General features: G+C 44.6%; 1 protein-coding gene across 1 annotated transcript; it reads right to left on the bottom strand.

Moving 5' to 3' along the window:
* Positions 1 to 8,250: 8,250 nt before the first annotated feature.
* On the bottom strand, positions 8,251 to 9,222 carry LOC146624314 (olfactory receptor 1500-like). The gene has a single exon (XM_085363429.1). The coding sequence runs from the start codon at positions 9,220 to 9,222 to the stop codon at positions 8,251 to 8,253; it is 972 nt and encodes a 323-aa protein (XP_085219555.1).
* Between the last annotated feature and the right edge of the window lie 6,538 nt (positions 9,223 to 15,760).

The raw sequence follows: 15,760 nt of genomic DNA, 5'->3' as shown, positions 1-15,760 counted from the left end.
AAAGGGAATCAAGGAAACTAGCGGATTATAGGAACCATCTCCGTTTCAACCTAAGATGTAGACAAAGCAGAGTTGTTCCTAAGAGCCTGCGCCTTGGATCCACTGTCAGGGGATACAGAGCAGACTTGATTCTACATAGAGCACAAAATCACCTTTTAAGTGAAAGGATAAGACAGGTCCATTTCACTATAGATGCCCTCCAGATCAAGATCAGCCAGACCCTGCAGGAACTGGAAATCCTTCTACCCTCTCCAATCTTAGAAGAGGTTTACAAGTTTGTGGACAAGGCTCAGCGGGCCCAACACTCTAAAGGAAAAGAAAGACAACACAGGAAATTTCACACCTTGCTTTCAAAAACACACACTCCTCATCCTGAACCTACACAACCCAGAGAAGAAAACACACCTGAAGTCAGTCAGGAGAAATGGGTTAAGAACTTTTCAGACAGGATTCTCACTGAACCTGAAAAGAGAGTATTAGCCAAAGGACTCAATTTTGCCATTTCTCCACAACAGTTGCCCATAGTGGACCTCATCACAGCCACAGAATCTGCCATACGGATTAATAAATTATCACAGACAGAAGCAGAGCAAATCAGAATGAAAGTCTCAGCCACGCTCTCCAGTGCCAAAGTCCCTCCATCCAACCTCACAATACAGGAAAAGAAGGCCGTCGCTTCCCTGAGCAAAGACCACAACATCACTGTTTTACCAGCTGATAAGGGAAGATGCACCGTGGTCCTAAACACTACAGATTATCATACAAAGATCACTACTCTCCTCAGTGACAACAATACCTACGAAGCCTTAAAGCGAGACCCCACAAGCAGCTACAAAAAGAAAGTTATAGCTTGCCTTCAAGACTTTGAAAAGGACAAAATTATTGACCGCCTTACATATCACCACCTTTACCCAGGGTAATGCCATACCCTGCATTTACAGATTTCCTAAAATCCACAAGGAAGCGGTCCCACTCAGACCCATAGTCAGTAGCATAAACTCAGCCACTTATAACATTGCTAAACACCTTGCTACCATCCTTGCTCTTCTCGTGGGGAACACCCCACACCACATCAAGAACTCCACCGACTTCACCGACAAGGTCCAGAAACTTACCCTGGATCCAGATGAAACCATGGTGTCCTTTGATGTAGTCTCTCTCTTCACTTGCATACCCACCACGGAGGCCGTGGAGACTGTCAGAAAACGACTACAAGAAGACAGCTCCTTGGAGGACAGGACCAACTTCACACCCGATCAGATTTGCACACTGTTAGACCTCTGCCTCACCACTACATATTTCAAATACAACGAAGGCTTTTACAGACAAAAACATGGCTGTGCCATGGGCTCCCCCGTGTCACCTATTGTAGCCAACCTTTATATGGAGGAAGTGGAAAGGAAGGCGCTTGGCTCTTTCAAAGGAAGAGTACCCAGCCACTGGTACAGATATGTAGACGACACCTGGGTCAAAATCAAGACACAAGAAGTGGAATCCTTCACTGCGCACATTAACGCTGTGGATAAAAACATCAAGTTCACCAGGGAAGACACAAAGGACAACTGTTTGCCTTTCCTGGACTGCGCTGTGCACATTGAAGAGAACGGCAACCTCAACATCGAAGTTTACCGGAAGCCCACACACACGGACCAGTACCTCCTCTTTGACTCCCATCACCCTCTGGAACAAAAACTTGGAGTAATTAGGACCCGACACCACCGGGCAGAACATGTTCCCGCTAAGCCTGAAGGAAAAAAGAAGGAACACACACATGTAAAGGAAGCACTCAAAACGTGCGGCTATCCTAAATGGGCGTTCTTAAAGTCAGCAAAGAGGCACAGAAAAGAAGATCAGACACCAGCGAGGGAGGATAAGAAAGACAGACGCAACAACATTGTCATCCCCTATGTAGCCGGTGTATCAGAAAAACTCAGGAGAGTTTTCTCCAAGCATGACATCCCAGTGTATTTCAGACCCAGCAACACGCTCAGACAGAAACTGGTTCACCCGAAAGACAAAACGCCAAAACACAGACTTAACAATGTGGTGTATGCTGTACAGTGCAGCGAGGAATGCCCAGACCTCTACATTGGAGAGACCAAACAGCCACTTCACAAGCGCATGGCACAACATAGAAGAGCCACCTCCACAGGACAAGACTCAGCAGTCCATCTGCATCTTAAGGATAAAGGACACTCTTTCGAGGATGCCAATGTTCACATTTTGGACAGAGAAGACAGATGGTTTGAAAGAGGAGTGAAAGAAGCCATCTATGTCCACTGTGAGCGACCATCTTTGAACAGAGGCGGTGGTTTACGACACCAACTCTCTGCCATCTATAATCCAGTTTTGAGATCCCTTCCCAGACGCCTTAACGCCCACTCACATCCTGGGCCATCTGATCTCAGGAATTCCCATGATAAGGTGGGGCCAGGTTTCACAATGAACTCACCCGAAACTCTGGCTGATTGGGACCCACACCCAGTTTCACACCTTGGCTCAGGCGATTAGAGGATCATCAGGGGGTCCTTTTGTCCCTCTTTGGGGGGATACTCCCACTAGGTTTATATCTGGGACTCTCCACCATTTGACCTTAGAACTGAAGAAGCTTCTCGGATGAGAGGTGAAACGTCTTCAAGTAACTTAAAGAAGTCCAGACGCTTTTCTTTGCAAGCTCCTTTGATTCATCCTTGTTCTATGCCTGTCTCTCTGTGCTCTTCTCTGTGTACTGTGTTGTGTTTAAGGTCCACATCTTGGTGTCAGTATTTTCAGTTTCGTGTCCTCCCTGCCCGGTCATGAGTAATTGTCTTCAGCTGTGTTCCCCCTGTGTTCCCACTTCCCTCATTACCTTCTGTGTATTTATGTCAGAGTGTCCCTTTGTTCTGTGTTGTGTCGTCCCTCTAGGTGGCGTGCATTTACCGTGTCTTCCCAGCGCCTCAGCTTTAGTTGCTCCCAGTATAGTTTTTGTATGACTTCTTATGTTCCTGTTAATAAAGACCTGCCTTTGAGTTCATCCCCGTGTGTCTAGAGCCGTGCATTTGGGTCCTCTCTTGCCTTCACACAGCCGCCGCATGACAGAACGACGCAACCACGAAATGGACCCAGCAGGCTCCGCCCGTGAGGGAGATATTCTCCGTGTACAGAGTCTGGTGCAACGAATAACCCACGCCTCGGACTCACGGACAATTTCCGTCGGACTTAACACCATAAAGGCAATAATCGAGGGAAACCCTTTCCTTCACCAGCTCACCTGCTATGAAGGCTTTATCGACGAATTGAGCCGAGCCAAGGAGGCATTACAAGCCCGTGAGCTGGAAGACAGTGTCCGTTCCCGGGATTCCACACCACAGCAACTGCAGACGGAGATCTCCACCCGTCAGCCGTCGCAGCAGCAGACGGGGCTCTCGGTATCGCAACAGCGGCTGCTAAAACGAGACGGTTTTTCGGCGCCGCTGCCGCGGAGCCCTTCTCCATCCCCTCTCAGCTCTGACCGTCGCTCTCCCGCTGCTTTCCTAGCAGCGATGTGGTCGGATGATGAAGAGGAGACCGTCACTCCCGCATCATCACCGGTTTCCCCCGTCACCTCCGTTCCCTCATCAAGGAGGAGACGCCGTCCACGCTGTCACCGGTCCTCTCCTCAGCCGGATTCCGGGATTACTGAGCAACCGGCTGGGGTGAGTGACAAAGACACTTTTTCTGTTCACTCTGAGGCTAGCTCTCACTAACCTGAATGCAGGAATGCAAACTCTGTGACTCTTGCCATAGGCTCTAAAGGCTCACGATCTGTAAATGTTGAATCCGAACCCGAACTTCTTATGGACCTTTGTACTGCCCAGAGGGTCAACTCAGAGACCGTTTCTCCTACGTTTGGACTCATACTCGAGAAAGATTATCCTTCGCTAGTGATTCCTCGGTCTAAAAACTCGAAGTCAGCATTTCCTGAGTTAGAGACACCTGTTTCAGTGCCCTTTACCTGTGTGTCTGCTGAGGATGATTGTTTTGCAGTTAAGCTCACCACTGGGGCTTTACAACCTGCCTCCTTAGATGGTAAAGCAGTAAAATCCAAGACTGTAAATGTTCCTGTGATAGCTCGACCCCAGCTCGTTACTTCTGAGCCATCACCCCCGGGGATTGTCCATTCTGACGTATGTACTGATTCAAATGTTCTTGAGTCAGGGGGCTCTACACCCACCACTGTTTTCCCTAGGTTTACTGCTTCCAGCGATCTGGAGGTAAAAGACTTTGTTTCATCTGCCTCTCCGGTGCACAGACCTGTGTTTACATCGGCTATTAACCCCTCCTCTGTCAGTAAAAGTATGGTTAGCTCCGAAGAAAGAAGCTCTAAGACTGTTGGTGCATCAGCTGATCACATTTCTCTAGAGTCTGTAAACACTGAAGGCAGTGCATTAGTGCCTGTAAGCTACAGCTTTAGCACACTTAATGCTATGAAGTCAGAGCGCTGTTCCTCATTCGATCACTCAGGGCAGGGAATTGATCTCTTGCAGACTGTTCTTTCTAGGCCCGACTCCCAGGCCCCTTGTGTTTTAGGGATAGCTGCGGCCCAGCACTCCCCTGCACCTATCTCAGTTCCCCAGGTGAGGGGGGCTGGCGCCCAGCTGGTCCCTGTTCCGGTTTCCGGGTCGACTGAAGCTCTGCTGGTCCCTGCACCCGTATCAGCTCCTCGGGTGGGGACAGCAGCCGCTCAGTCCCTGCCGAAATCTGTGCCAACCGCTGAGGTGAGGCCCGCCAGGACCCAGCCGGTCTCTGCACCTGTACCTACTCCTCAGGTGGGAGCGACTGGTGTCCAGCAGGTGCCTGCACCTTTCATCCGCGTTGTAGGCCCAGAGGAACCGACACCGCCACCTGTCCTACATCCGCTCCCACACCCAACATTGCACTTAGCTGCACAGGATGCCCCTCAGTCAGTCAGTCAGCCTTCTCCTCAGTGCACAGTCCAGCCTTCTCTCCAACCGCCATTACTACCACTAGTTCAGTTTGCTACCCAGTCTCCCTCAGTTCAATCGCTAGCCACGTCTCCTGTGTCCCGGCTAGCCACGTCTCCTGTGTCCGCTGGAGGGTCCGAGGGGCCCGTTCAGCCTCCTGTCTCTGCTGGAGGGTCCGTGGGGCCCATTCAGCAACCTTCCTCGTCTACTGGGGGGCCCGAGGAGCCCGTCCAGCCACCAGCTGCTCCACCAGCAGCCTCATCCGCGTTTGCAGCAGCAGTGTCATCCATGCCGGCACCTGCTGCAGCGCCTCCGTCTTCAGCTTCCACGCCGCCGCCAGCTGCAGCCTCAGAGTCTCCGTCCCCGGCTTCCACGCCGCCGCCAGCTGCAGCCTCAGAGTCTCCGTCCTAGCCAGCTGCAGCCTCCGTGTCTTCGTCCTCGCCAGCTGCAGCCTCCGTGTCTTCGTCCTCGCCGTCGCCTGGTCCAGCTTCGGCTTCATCCTCGCCCGGTCCGGCCTCCGCTTCAGCTGCTTCATCCTCGTCTGGTCCGGCCTCCGTGTCTTCGCCTTCGGCGTCGCCTGGTCCAGCCACGTCTGGGTCTGCGGTTTATCGGCCATCTTCCAGGCTACTGGTCGGGTGTCATCGCCGTCGTGGGCGTCATCGCCCAGTGGCCCCCAGACCCCTTTCGCCTGATTCGCCGCCACTGCCTTCGGCGCGGTCGGTCCCCTGGACTGCTTCCACGTCGCCGCCGCTGCCTTCCGCGCGGCCGGCCCCCAGACCTCCTTCGCCTGGGTCGCCGCCGCTGCCGTCCGCACGGCCGGCCCCCTGAACTGTTCTTTTTGGACTCATGTTTTGTTTTGGGACTTTCTTGTGTTTTGGTGTTTTGTATGACTTCTTATGTTCCTGTTAATAAAGACCTGCCTTTGAGTTCGTCCCCGTGGGTCCTCTCTTGCCTTCACACAGCTGCTGCATGACAGGGAGAATCCCAAATTTCAGTGCCCCTCCCGAAAATCTCCCGGAGCCACCGTTCTCCCGAATTTCTCCTGATTTTCCACCCGGACAACAAATTTGAAAAACCATATCGCAGAATTCATAGCGCGGCCCAGCCAATTCCAGCTACTTAGTTTTAATATTACTCTTATTTCTCTTTCTGAGTCGTGTTGAAAATAGCTTCCGTAATATACATCAGAGTTAAAGAGAATATAGTTTGGTCGAAGATCAGACACCAGCGAGGGAGGATAAGAAGGACAGACGCAACAACATTGTCATCCCCTATGTAGCCAGTGTATCAGAAAAACTCAGGAGAGTTTTCTCCAAGCATGACATCCCGGTGTACTTCAGACCCAGCAACACGCTCAGACAAAAACTGGTTCACCTGAAAGACAAAACTCCAAAACACAGACTTAACAATGTGGTGTATGCTGTACAGTGCAGCGAGGAATGCCCAGACCTCTACATTGGAGAGACCAAACAGCCACTTCACAAACGCATGGCACAACATAGAAGAGCCACCTGCACAGGACAAGACTCAGCAGTCCATCTGCATCTGAAGGATAAAGGACACTCTTTCGAGGATGCCAATGTTCCCGTTTGGGACAGAGAGGACAGATGGTTTGAAAAAGGAGTGAAAGAAGCCATCTATGTCCACTGTGAGCGACCATCTTTGAAAAGAGGCGGTGGTTTACGACACCAACTGTCTGCCATCTATAATCCAGTTTTGAGTTCCCTCCCCAGACGCCTTAACGCCCACTCACATCCTGGGCCATCTGACCTCAGGAATTTGCATGATAAGGTGGGGCCAGGTTTCACAATGAGCTCACCCGAAACCCTGGCTGATTGGGACCCACACCCAGTTTCACACCTTGGCTCAGGCGATTAGAGGATCATCAGGGGGTTCTTTCGTCCCTCTAGGTTTAAATCTGGGACTCCCCACCATTTGACCTTAGAACTGAAGAAGCTTCTTGGATGAAAGGTGAAACGTCTTCAAGCAACTTAAAGAAGTCCAGACGCTTTTCTTTGCAAGCTCCTTTGACTACAATGGCCTGGATGACTGAGAACCTTCACAGACATAGTTTGGGATTGTAATATTACAATATGGCCGTTAATGGGTGTAAGAAGGCCTGGAATGGGAACGAAGAACTGGGGTGCAGAGCAGGAGGACAATCAACCCCCACCTCCAGGCCAGGAAGCAAGAGTTACTGAGGGTGAGGGGCAGACAAAGGGGTCAAACGGACACTACCTTAAAAGGAGATGGGGGTCGGGGTGTCAGCACCCTTGGCCACTGTACTAGTGTATTTCCATTGTGGGGGTGTTTACTGTAGGGGGGAGGACACCAGAGGTTATAACTGTAACTGTTGTGTGGAGTTCTTTAGATCAGCCTTTAGCATAGGACTGCATAGGATGCAGTGTGCTGATCTCCAGATGGATCTGTAAGAATAATGGGTAATAAAAGGATTGTGTAAAACATGGAAACATCTCAGCGTGATCTCTACCAGGACCAAAAGAATTGCAGACACCGGCGTTGTCTCAACAGTCGCAATTTTTTTTTTAACATATTTTCAGGTGAGAATGTTGCTGTGTAAACTTCAAATATCTGAGCCGACCGACACATCATCTTCAAACCCGCGCGATCTTTCGCTACTCGGGTTAAACATGATATATAAGTTACTTTGATAACTTAAAAATGTTATTGTTTGGCTTTTTCAGTGTTTTATTTGTTCATGAGTAAATCGGTTTGGCTGAGATTAAAGTTATTAGATTAGATTCAATTTAATTTTATTAATCCCTCGGGAGGGTTCCTCCGGGGCTTTCACACAGCTGAATAAACATCAAACAGAAAATGATTAAACAGAAGTTTAAGACGGTCGAGAGTTTACGTCAGCGCCCGGTTATATTTTAGATAGCAAGGAGCAGACAGCAGAGTTTCACTCTACCGAGGGAGCTCGTGCCATACTACCCGGCTTTATTTAGACCGCGAAGGCCGGGTCCTCAGGTGGAAGCAGCCTGTGAATTTGGACACCACCGCTGTTTCCTGGCTGGCCAATAATAACGGTGACATTTAATGTATTTTATCCGATAGATAAACCCTGTAAAATGCTTTTAACCCCCCCCCCCCCCCGGCCCAACATCCCTTTTGAATGTCAAACAACAAATTCAAAGAAAATACTAAAACTGCTACTAAAACTGACTAAAATTAAAATAATGTCCTGAAAAATACAAAGGAGCAGAATCTCTTTAGTCACAGAAAGACTAAATCTTTTATATCAGATGGCAGAGGGCACTGCAGACATTCAAGTCTAAATCCTTTTTTAATATTTTGTGGTAATTTTGGATGTAACTCGAGTTTTCAGCAACTTGTTTAATGACTCTTTGATCTCCTGTGTCTGAAGAACATAGATAATCGGGTTTAACATGGGAGGCAATACAGTGCTCATAGAAAGGCTTATGATTCTAGCATTTGGATGTATTACACTCCCAAAGATATACACAAATGTAAATGGAAGGAAATAAATTGCCACTAATGAAAGGTGACCTGTGTAGGTTTTGAAAGCTTTCACTCTTTCCCTAAATGTAGAAATTTTTGACAAAGAATAGCCAATACAGCAGTAACTTCCCACAATAAATGCCAGTGGAAACCCAAGAATTATAACTAGTGCCAAATCAGCAAATGCACGATTGGGGGTAACATCATTGCAGCCAAGACGATACATAGGACCATGATCACAGAAATAGCTCTGAATAACAACAGACTTACAAAAAGAAAGTCTTGTGAGAAGGCCAGCTGCAATGAGTATAAGAGTTATGGCAAGAAGCCAGAAAAAAGCGATCAAAGATAAAATGAGCCTGTGGCTCACTCTCATTTGATAGTGCAGCGGGTACATGATAGCCATGACTCTGTCAAAGGACAATACAACCAGATTAAAACCTTGCATAAAAATTGAAGTAAAGCAGAAAAACATGAAAGTCAAGCAGTCATTGTAGGAAATATAATAATGGTTAAACAGAAAAATGTCAATAACCTTTGGAACCAAAGCAGAGCTACTTAACAGGTCTGTAAATGCAAGGTTAAAAACAGCAATATATTTAGGACTTCTCAACATGCGATCCAATGTTATTACAATCATCACTAATGTGTTTCCCACCACTGCAAGAATGTAAATAAAACACAGAAAGACAAAATAATATCTAATATTAGGTATGCCAATAAAACCACTTATTATAAAATATGCAGGTCGCACAAAGGTGATGTTGTTCTCAGCAGCTGAGTTAATCAATGCCATGTAAAGAGCTTCTGTTAATCTTCTATAATTCTCTGTACTCGTTTGTGTAGGCTGCCTCTAGTTTGTGAAGGCTAGCTACAAATATAAGCAGAGCAACTTTGTGCTCTGATACTTATAGCAGTACTCTGTTCTCTTGTGTACTGCTCTCCTCATGTGTGTGCATGTGTGCATAGGGTACACAATTCAGCAGCCAGCCAAACACCATTCAAAATACAGGAGTCAGATTATAGCGTCAAAGCTCCAGGTGCTTTATTTTAGGTTGCAGCTGTACAGCAGGTCACAGTGGTTGTATTGGACTACCTGGGTTCACAAATGTTATCCACCCACTTAAAAAAAAAGAAGAAAGAAATAGGCTTGGAAGCCAGTGAAGGGAAGCAAGGATAGGTTTAATATGTGACTGCTGGCTAGTTTTCGTTAGCAGCCTTGCTGCTGCGTTCTGAACTAATTGAAGATGAGCTATGAAAGAACTGAGAGATGTACGTGAAAAGTGAATTGTAATAATCAACACAGGAGAAAATTAAAGTGTGTACTAAAAGTTCAAGATGACAAACTCACAGTAAAGGGTTGTTGTTCGCAATATTTCTCAGCAGACAAGTATCACATGTGGAGTTCCCCAAGGTTCCATCTTGGGACCCCCTCTGTTTAACATCTACATGCTCCCACTGGCACAGATTATAAAGAACAACAAAATAAACTACCACAGCTATGCAGATGACACACAAATATATATCACAATGTCACCAGGAGACCGAGGCTCTGTACAGGCTCTTGGTAAATGCATTGAGGAAATTAATGACTGGTTGTGCCACAATTTTCTCCAACTAAACAAAAACAAAACTGAAGTAATAGTCTTTGGCGCCAAAGAAAAACGATTACAGGTCACCAGAGAACTTCAATATATACATCTAAAAACCACAAACCAGGCGAGAAATTTGGGTGTAGTGATGGATGCAGACCTAAACTTAGAAAAACACATTAAGACAATAACAAAATCAGCTTACTATCACCTCAAGAATATTTCAAGGATAAAAGATCTGATGTCTCAACAGGACCTGGAAAAACTAGTCCATGCAGTCATCTTTAGTAGGCTTGATTACTGTAACAGCATCTTTACAGGTCTACCTAAAAAATCAGTCAGACAACTACAGCTCATTCAGAACTCTGCTGCTCGAGTCCTCACTAAGACCAAAAAAGTGGACCACATCAGTCCAGCTCTGAGGTCTTTACACTGGCTGCCTGTCCGTCAGCGGATAGACTTTAAAGTTCTGATGCTGGCCTATAAAGCTCTGAATGGTTTAGGACCAAAATACATCAGTGACCTCCTAACCCAGTATGAACCTTCCAGATCCCTCAGGTCATCTGGATCCGGTCTTTTATCAGTTCCCAGAGTCAGAAGCAGACACGGAGAAGCTGCATTCAGCTTTTATGCTCCTTATATCTGGAACAAACTCCCAGAAAGCCTCAGATCAGCTGAAACACTCAGTTTATTTAAATCCAGGTTGAAGACTCACCTATTCTCAGCTGCATTTGAATAAAGCACCAAATCCACACTTTTAAGCTTAAATTTCAAAACTTACACTAACTACTGATTTTATCTACTGTTCTGATTTTATCTGTTTTGATTTTATATACTGTTTTGTTTGTTTGTTTGTTTGTTAAGTGGGTTTAGAGCTCTGGGTAGCTCCCCAGCTGGGTCTAGACTGGGTCTAGAGAGTATTTTAAATTCAGGGAATTTAAAATAGAAAGTAGCTCGTCCACAGAAGGACTGGTAGCTCCCCTTACGATAAGGGTTCAGATCGCGCGAACAGGTGTGGGATTAGAGCTCTGGGTAGCTCCCCAACTGGGTCTAGACTGGGTCTAGAGAGTATTTTAAATTCAGGGAATTTAAAATAGAAAGTAGCTCGTCCACAGAAGGACTGGTAGCTCCCCTTACGATAAGGGTTTAGATCGCGCGAACAGGTGTGAAATGTGTGTGTTCAGTTAGTTTGTTTGTTTGCTTGTTTTAATCAATTTTAAATCATGCTTTTTATTTGTTTTTGTTTCTAATGTCTCTGTAAAGCACTTTGAATCACCTTGTTGTTGAATTGTGCTATACAAATATATTTGCCTTGCCTTGCCTTGCCTTCTGAATAGGAAGATGTAGGCAACACCAGACTGCAGATGAGCTGCATACAGGGCTGGACTAGGACAAAAAAATCGTCCCGGGCATTTTGACTAGAGACTAGAGATGGACCGATCCGATATTACGTATCGGTATCGGTCCGATACTGACCTAAATTACTGGATCGGATATCGGAGAAAAATTAAAAATGTAATCCGATCCATTAAATATCACGAAAGCACCTCACAAAACTTGCAACACGCCGTAACTCACCTCAGAACGTTAGCACGTCGGAGCAGTATGCATCACGTGATAGAGCGGCTGTGGCATGCGGGACCTGTCGGTGGTCTGGATAGCATTTGGAGCTTCGCTAGCAACCCGGCATTTCATCTCCGACAAAGTTATCCCGAGAGAAGTAAAGCAAGTGTGTAAGTCCATCTCTGAATGTTTGTAAAGCATTCCTGCGTTAAGCTTAACAAACAACTGCCTCTTCTTGCTGCTACTTCAATCATGAAACTGCTTAACGATCAGCTGATCGGCTTTTCTGTCGCGAGTCCGTGTCTCTAGTTTGCTTTTGGCCCACTTTGCACCAGAAAGAGGAAACCAGCGGCTGAACAACAGCAGCACGTTTAAGCTTGTTCCTGCAGCCGCATCTGCAGCACCACCCGTTATATACTCACCCATATCAGGAAGAACATAATAATCCCTTATTAAGTGAAAACTAGAGATCAAAGTAGTTTAAAGTAGTTTAAAAAGGTTGGAAACAGAACCCACCGAATAGATATAAATATAAGAAGTACAAAAATAAAATAAACAAAGGCAAAATTACATTAGAACTTATTTTTAACGTATTGAAACTAATAATAGCAAGGATAACAACCTGTATACTGATATTAACAATGGAACATAGTTGGCATGACGACCATGCCCAGAATGTATAGAATGAATAAAAGGAAATAATTCACACGAAAACCTATTAAATAAAATAGAGAGATGCATAAGGTACATTAAGGCTGTGTTATTGTTCAGCCAAGGAAAGTGTGTGAAAAGGTAAGTGTCTCCAGCTTGGGAAATGGTGAAACTGCAGATCACCCGAAGCCCTTGATGGATACAAAAGAAAATATAAATAATATATTATAATAAACTGCCTGGTTCGACATGCAACAGAGAGAACGAATGTGACCGAAGGTTGGATCTGAGATGAGGCAAACAGAAGACCGGTCTAAAAATGTAGGCACAAACCTGTTCAGAGAAAAAGCAAATCTGTGCAGATTGGATGAATTCTAAATTATCTGTTTGCTGAGTAAGATGATCCTAACTATTAAATTGGCTCAGTAGTAGTATAGTGGTATACACTAATAAAATATTGTAATATACTATTGTTATAATATAGAAAGAAAAAGATGATAATATTAATAATGATATAATATTAATATGAAGAGGCACCTTAGTCAGTTATGATGTGAGGTGGACAATTGTTATGAAGTAGTCTGCATCAAGCTTAAGGTTTGCTCAAACTCAGTTTAATGACATATGATGTGAAGAAAATAAAGAAAATATCTAAACTAATTAAGTGCATAGAGGCACTTGACCTGCTTGAAAAACCTGTCATTCATCCTAGATGAAACATTGCTGAGATATAGAGCACACCTATAATAACAACTAATAAGCCAAACCCTGTAGAAAACAGCTAAAGCTACAGGATTGAGAAGCTGAATTAAATATGTGGACACTGCTAAGCTGATGAGCATGTTACACATTTCCTTTTATTTTTTATTTATTTGTTTTTTTAGAGCAGAAGCTGCATACTACTAAAAGCCAACACATGCAGCTGTCTGTGAGCTCAGTTTTTTCCCCTCACACTTCTGCTCTGTTTGCTCTGTCCTGACTCATGTATGTGTTACGATCCAATGTTGTCAGTGTTTTGTGTTAGGCGTGACTGTTATGTGTTTCCTGTTTTACTTTGAAGGTCTGTTTTATCTCAGTGTGTTCAGTTTACGCTTCCTTGTCTCGTCAGTTCTGATTTGCCCCAGCTGTGTTTCCCTCCTGTTGTCCATTCCCTGATTGCTCCCTCTATGTATTTAAGCCCTGTGTTTCAGTTTGTCATGGGTTGTGATCACTGTGGTGTTGGTATCTTAGTTTTGTAAATAGCTGTAAATAGATTTGTAAAGTAGCAATTGAGTATTTTTTTCCACCTTGTATATATTGTTCACTGCAGCAGCCAGGTAGGCGTGAGAAGCCATTTTTGTTGATTAAGTTTTCTCCTGTTTTTGTTTAGGAAGTTAGGTAAGTGAATTGTCTTTTGTTTGGTTTTTCATTTTGGGTAGGAAAGCGTAGGGACCATTAGGGAGTTTTGTTTGTTATTTTTGGCACTGCTCACTGCTGAAGCAAATAAATAGCTGCTTAGCATTTTTAAAGATACTATTGTTTGGGTTCTTGTTTTGGGTGGAGTGTGGTGGGCCAATGTTTTGTTGCGTTCAGGACACGCCTAGACCTAGAACGTAACATAAATGGGGGCTCGTCCATTTGCTGGAGGGTCCGAGGGAGGGACTGCTTCAGCCTTCCGTCTATCTTCGCTGGAGGGTTTGTTTGATTATTTTATTTTGTTGGTTTGGAAATGAATTTGTGACCATACTTGTGGATCACAGTGACACATAGTGATTAGGCATATGATTTACAAATGCCTAGTTTTAGAGCTGTGAGCAATGCAAAGTTTAAAAAAAAAAAAAAAAAAGTGTGTGTGTGTGTACACACACACACACACACACACACACACACACACACCCACCAACTTCAAAGTTTGAAATATGTAAGATGTGTGAATTCTTTGAAAAACTAGAAATTATCTAAAAATGCCTTAGGTGAAAATGTAGTGTTGCAGCTGTAGAGAAGAAAGAAGAAGCATTCAGTAACTTAAAAATAGGCATTACAGACAAATACAGTTTTAGCATTGCCTGACTATGATAAGCCTTTCTACTTACGTGTAGATGGGGGAGCAGGTTATATGAAAGCAGTGATAACACAGGCATTTGGAGAAAAACAACGCCCGTTAGCATCCCTGGTGAAACTTAGACTCGTGTAAATTAGACTCTGTTGCGTCAGGCCTGCCTGCATGTGCAAGCCTGTGTAGCAGAGGCAGTAAAAGAGTCAGCTGCACGTATGCAGTCATACGTGCATGTGAATTGCACGCAGGCCAAAATATAAATATATACGCTGACAGCCAGTATTTTTTTTTTTTTTTTTTTTTTTTTTTTTTTTTTTTGTTTGTTTGTTTTTTCAGCAGTGCACCACTTTGCAAAAATTTGGCATAACGGAGGTATGGTCACCTCTACGGGTAACTCAGTGCAACACGGCAGCTTATTAAAAACCTTATTGGAAGTGATCACCTTGCCAAAACAATTGGCACTTTGCAAATGTGCAGCACATCGAAAAGACAACTCTATTGTCACAAAAGGAAATATTTTGCAGATCAAGCAGCAAAACAGGCTGCACAACAATCGGCAGAGCTACTAGTATCCGACTACTGCCCACAAACACCACTTGACGTACTAAGAACTGAACAAAAAGCTGCAGACAACCACTGAACAGAACAAGTGGCTGAAATGTGGAGCACAACTGAAAGATGACTTAATGGTCTGTGATGGAAAACCAATATTACCAAAGTCTCTACACAAAACAGCAGCCTTAGTGACACATGGAGTAACACATGTGTCAACAGGAGGGATGGTATAGATAATCAATACACACTTTTACAATATAAATTTTGAAACTTCAGCAAAAGAATTTGTAAGAACATGCCTAATCTGTCAAAAACACAACCCACAAGGAAACTTAAGACCTAAGAGAGGCCAGTTCTCCACACCATCCACATGGATTTTATTGAATTGAATGAATGTCAAGGATCAAAATATGCCTTAGTGATCATAGATGTGTTTTCAAACTGGCCAGAGATTTATCCAGTGAAGAAAGTAGATGCAATCTCAGTTGCAAAATGTCTATGTAATCATTTTATTCCAACATATGGTATCCCTTCTCTGATAAGATCAGACAATGGGACACATTTTGTCAATGATGTGATCAGTAAGGTCTCTGAAGCACTAGGATTCAGCATAAGAAACCATTGTGCTTATCAACCACGGAGTGCAGGGTTAGTAGAGAGAACTAACGGCACCATAAAACAGAGACTCAGAAAATGCCTGAAATAGATAAAAATGCAAAGAGTTTAGTCTATTTAAAAGGCAGTGTGTGTGAGAGGATTATGAAATTATTGTGTGAATGATGCTACATTTTAGATCTAAAGTTAGTAGAATTACAGAGGGTTTGTAGATTGTAAATACAAAATGAGTTTGATTAGCCTGTAGAAACACAAAAGTGAGTAACAGGAAGTGTGTGTGTGACAGGAACTTTGCATGCCCATAAAAGGAGACTCACTGTGAC

Source organism: Diplotaxodon limnothrissa, linkage group LG10 (genome assembly GCF_057381915.1).
Source record: "Diplotaxodon limnothrissa isolate DT_005_m linkage group LG10, D_limnothrissa_male_GT1.1, whole genome shotgun sequence".
NCBI classification, from domain to species: Eukaryota; Metazoa; Chordata; class Actinopteri; order Cichliformes; family Cichlidae; genus Diplotaxodon; species Diplotaxodon limnothrissa.
Note: the sequence above shows the minus strand (reverse complement) of the source record. Positions and strands in the feature narration are given on the sequence as shown.

Coding starts and splice junctions, on each gene's coding strand:
- LOC146624314 (XM_085363429.1), bottom strand. CDS start 9,222: ATGGCATTGATTAACTCAGCTGCTGAGAACAACATCACCTTTGTGCGA.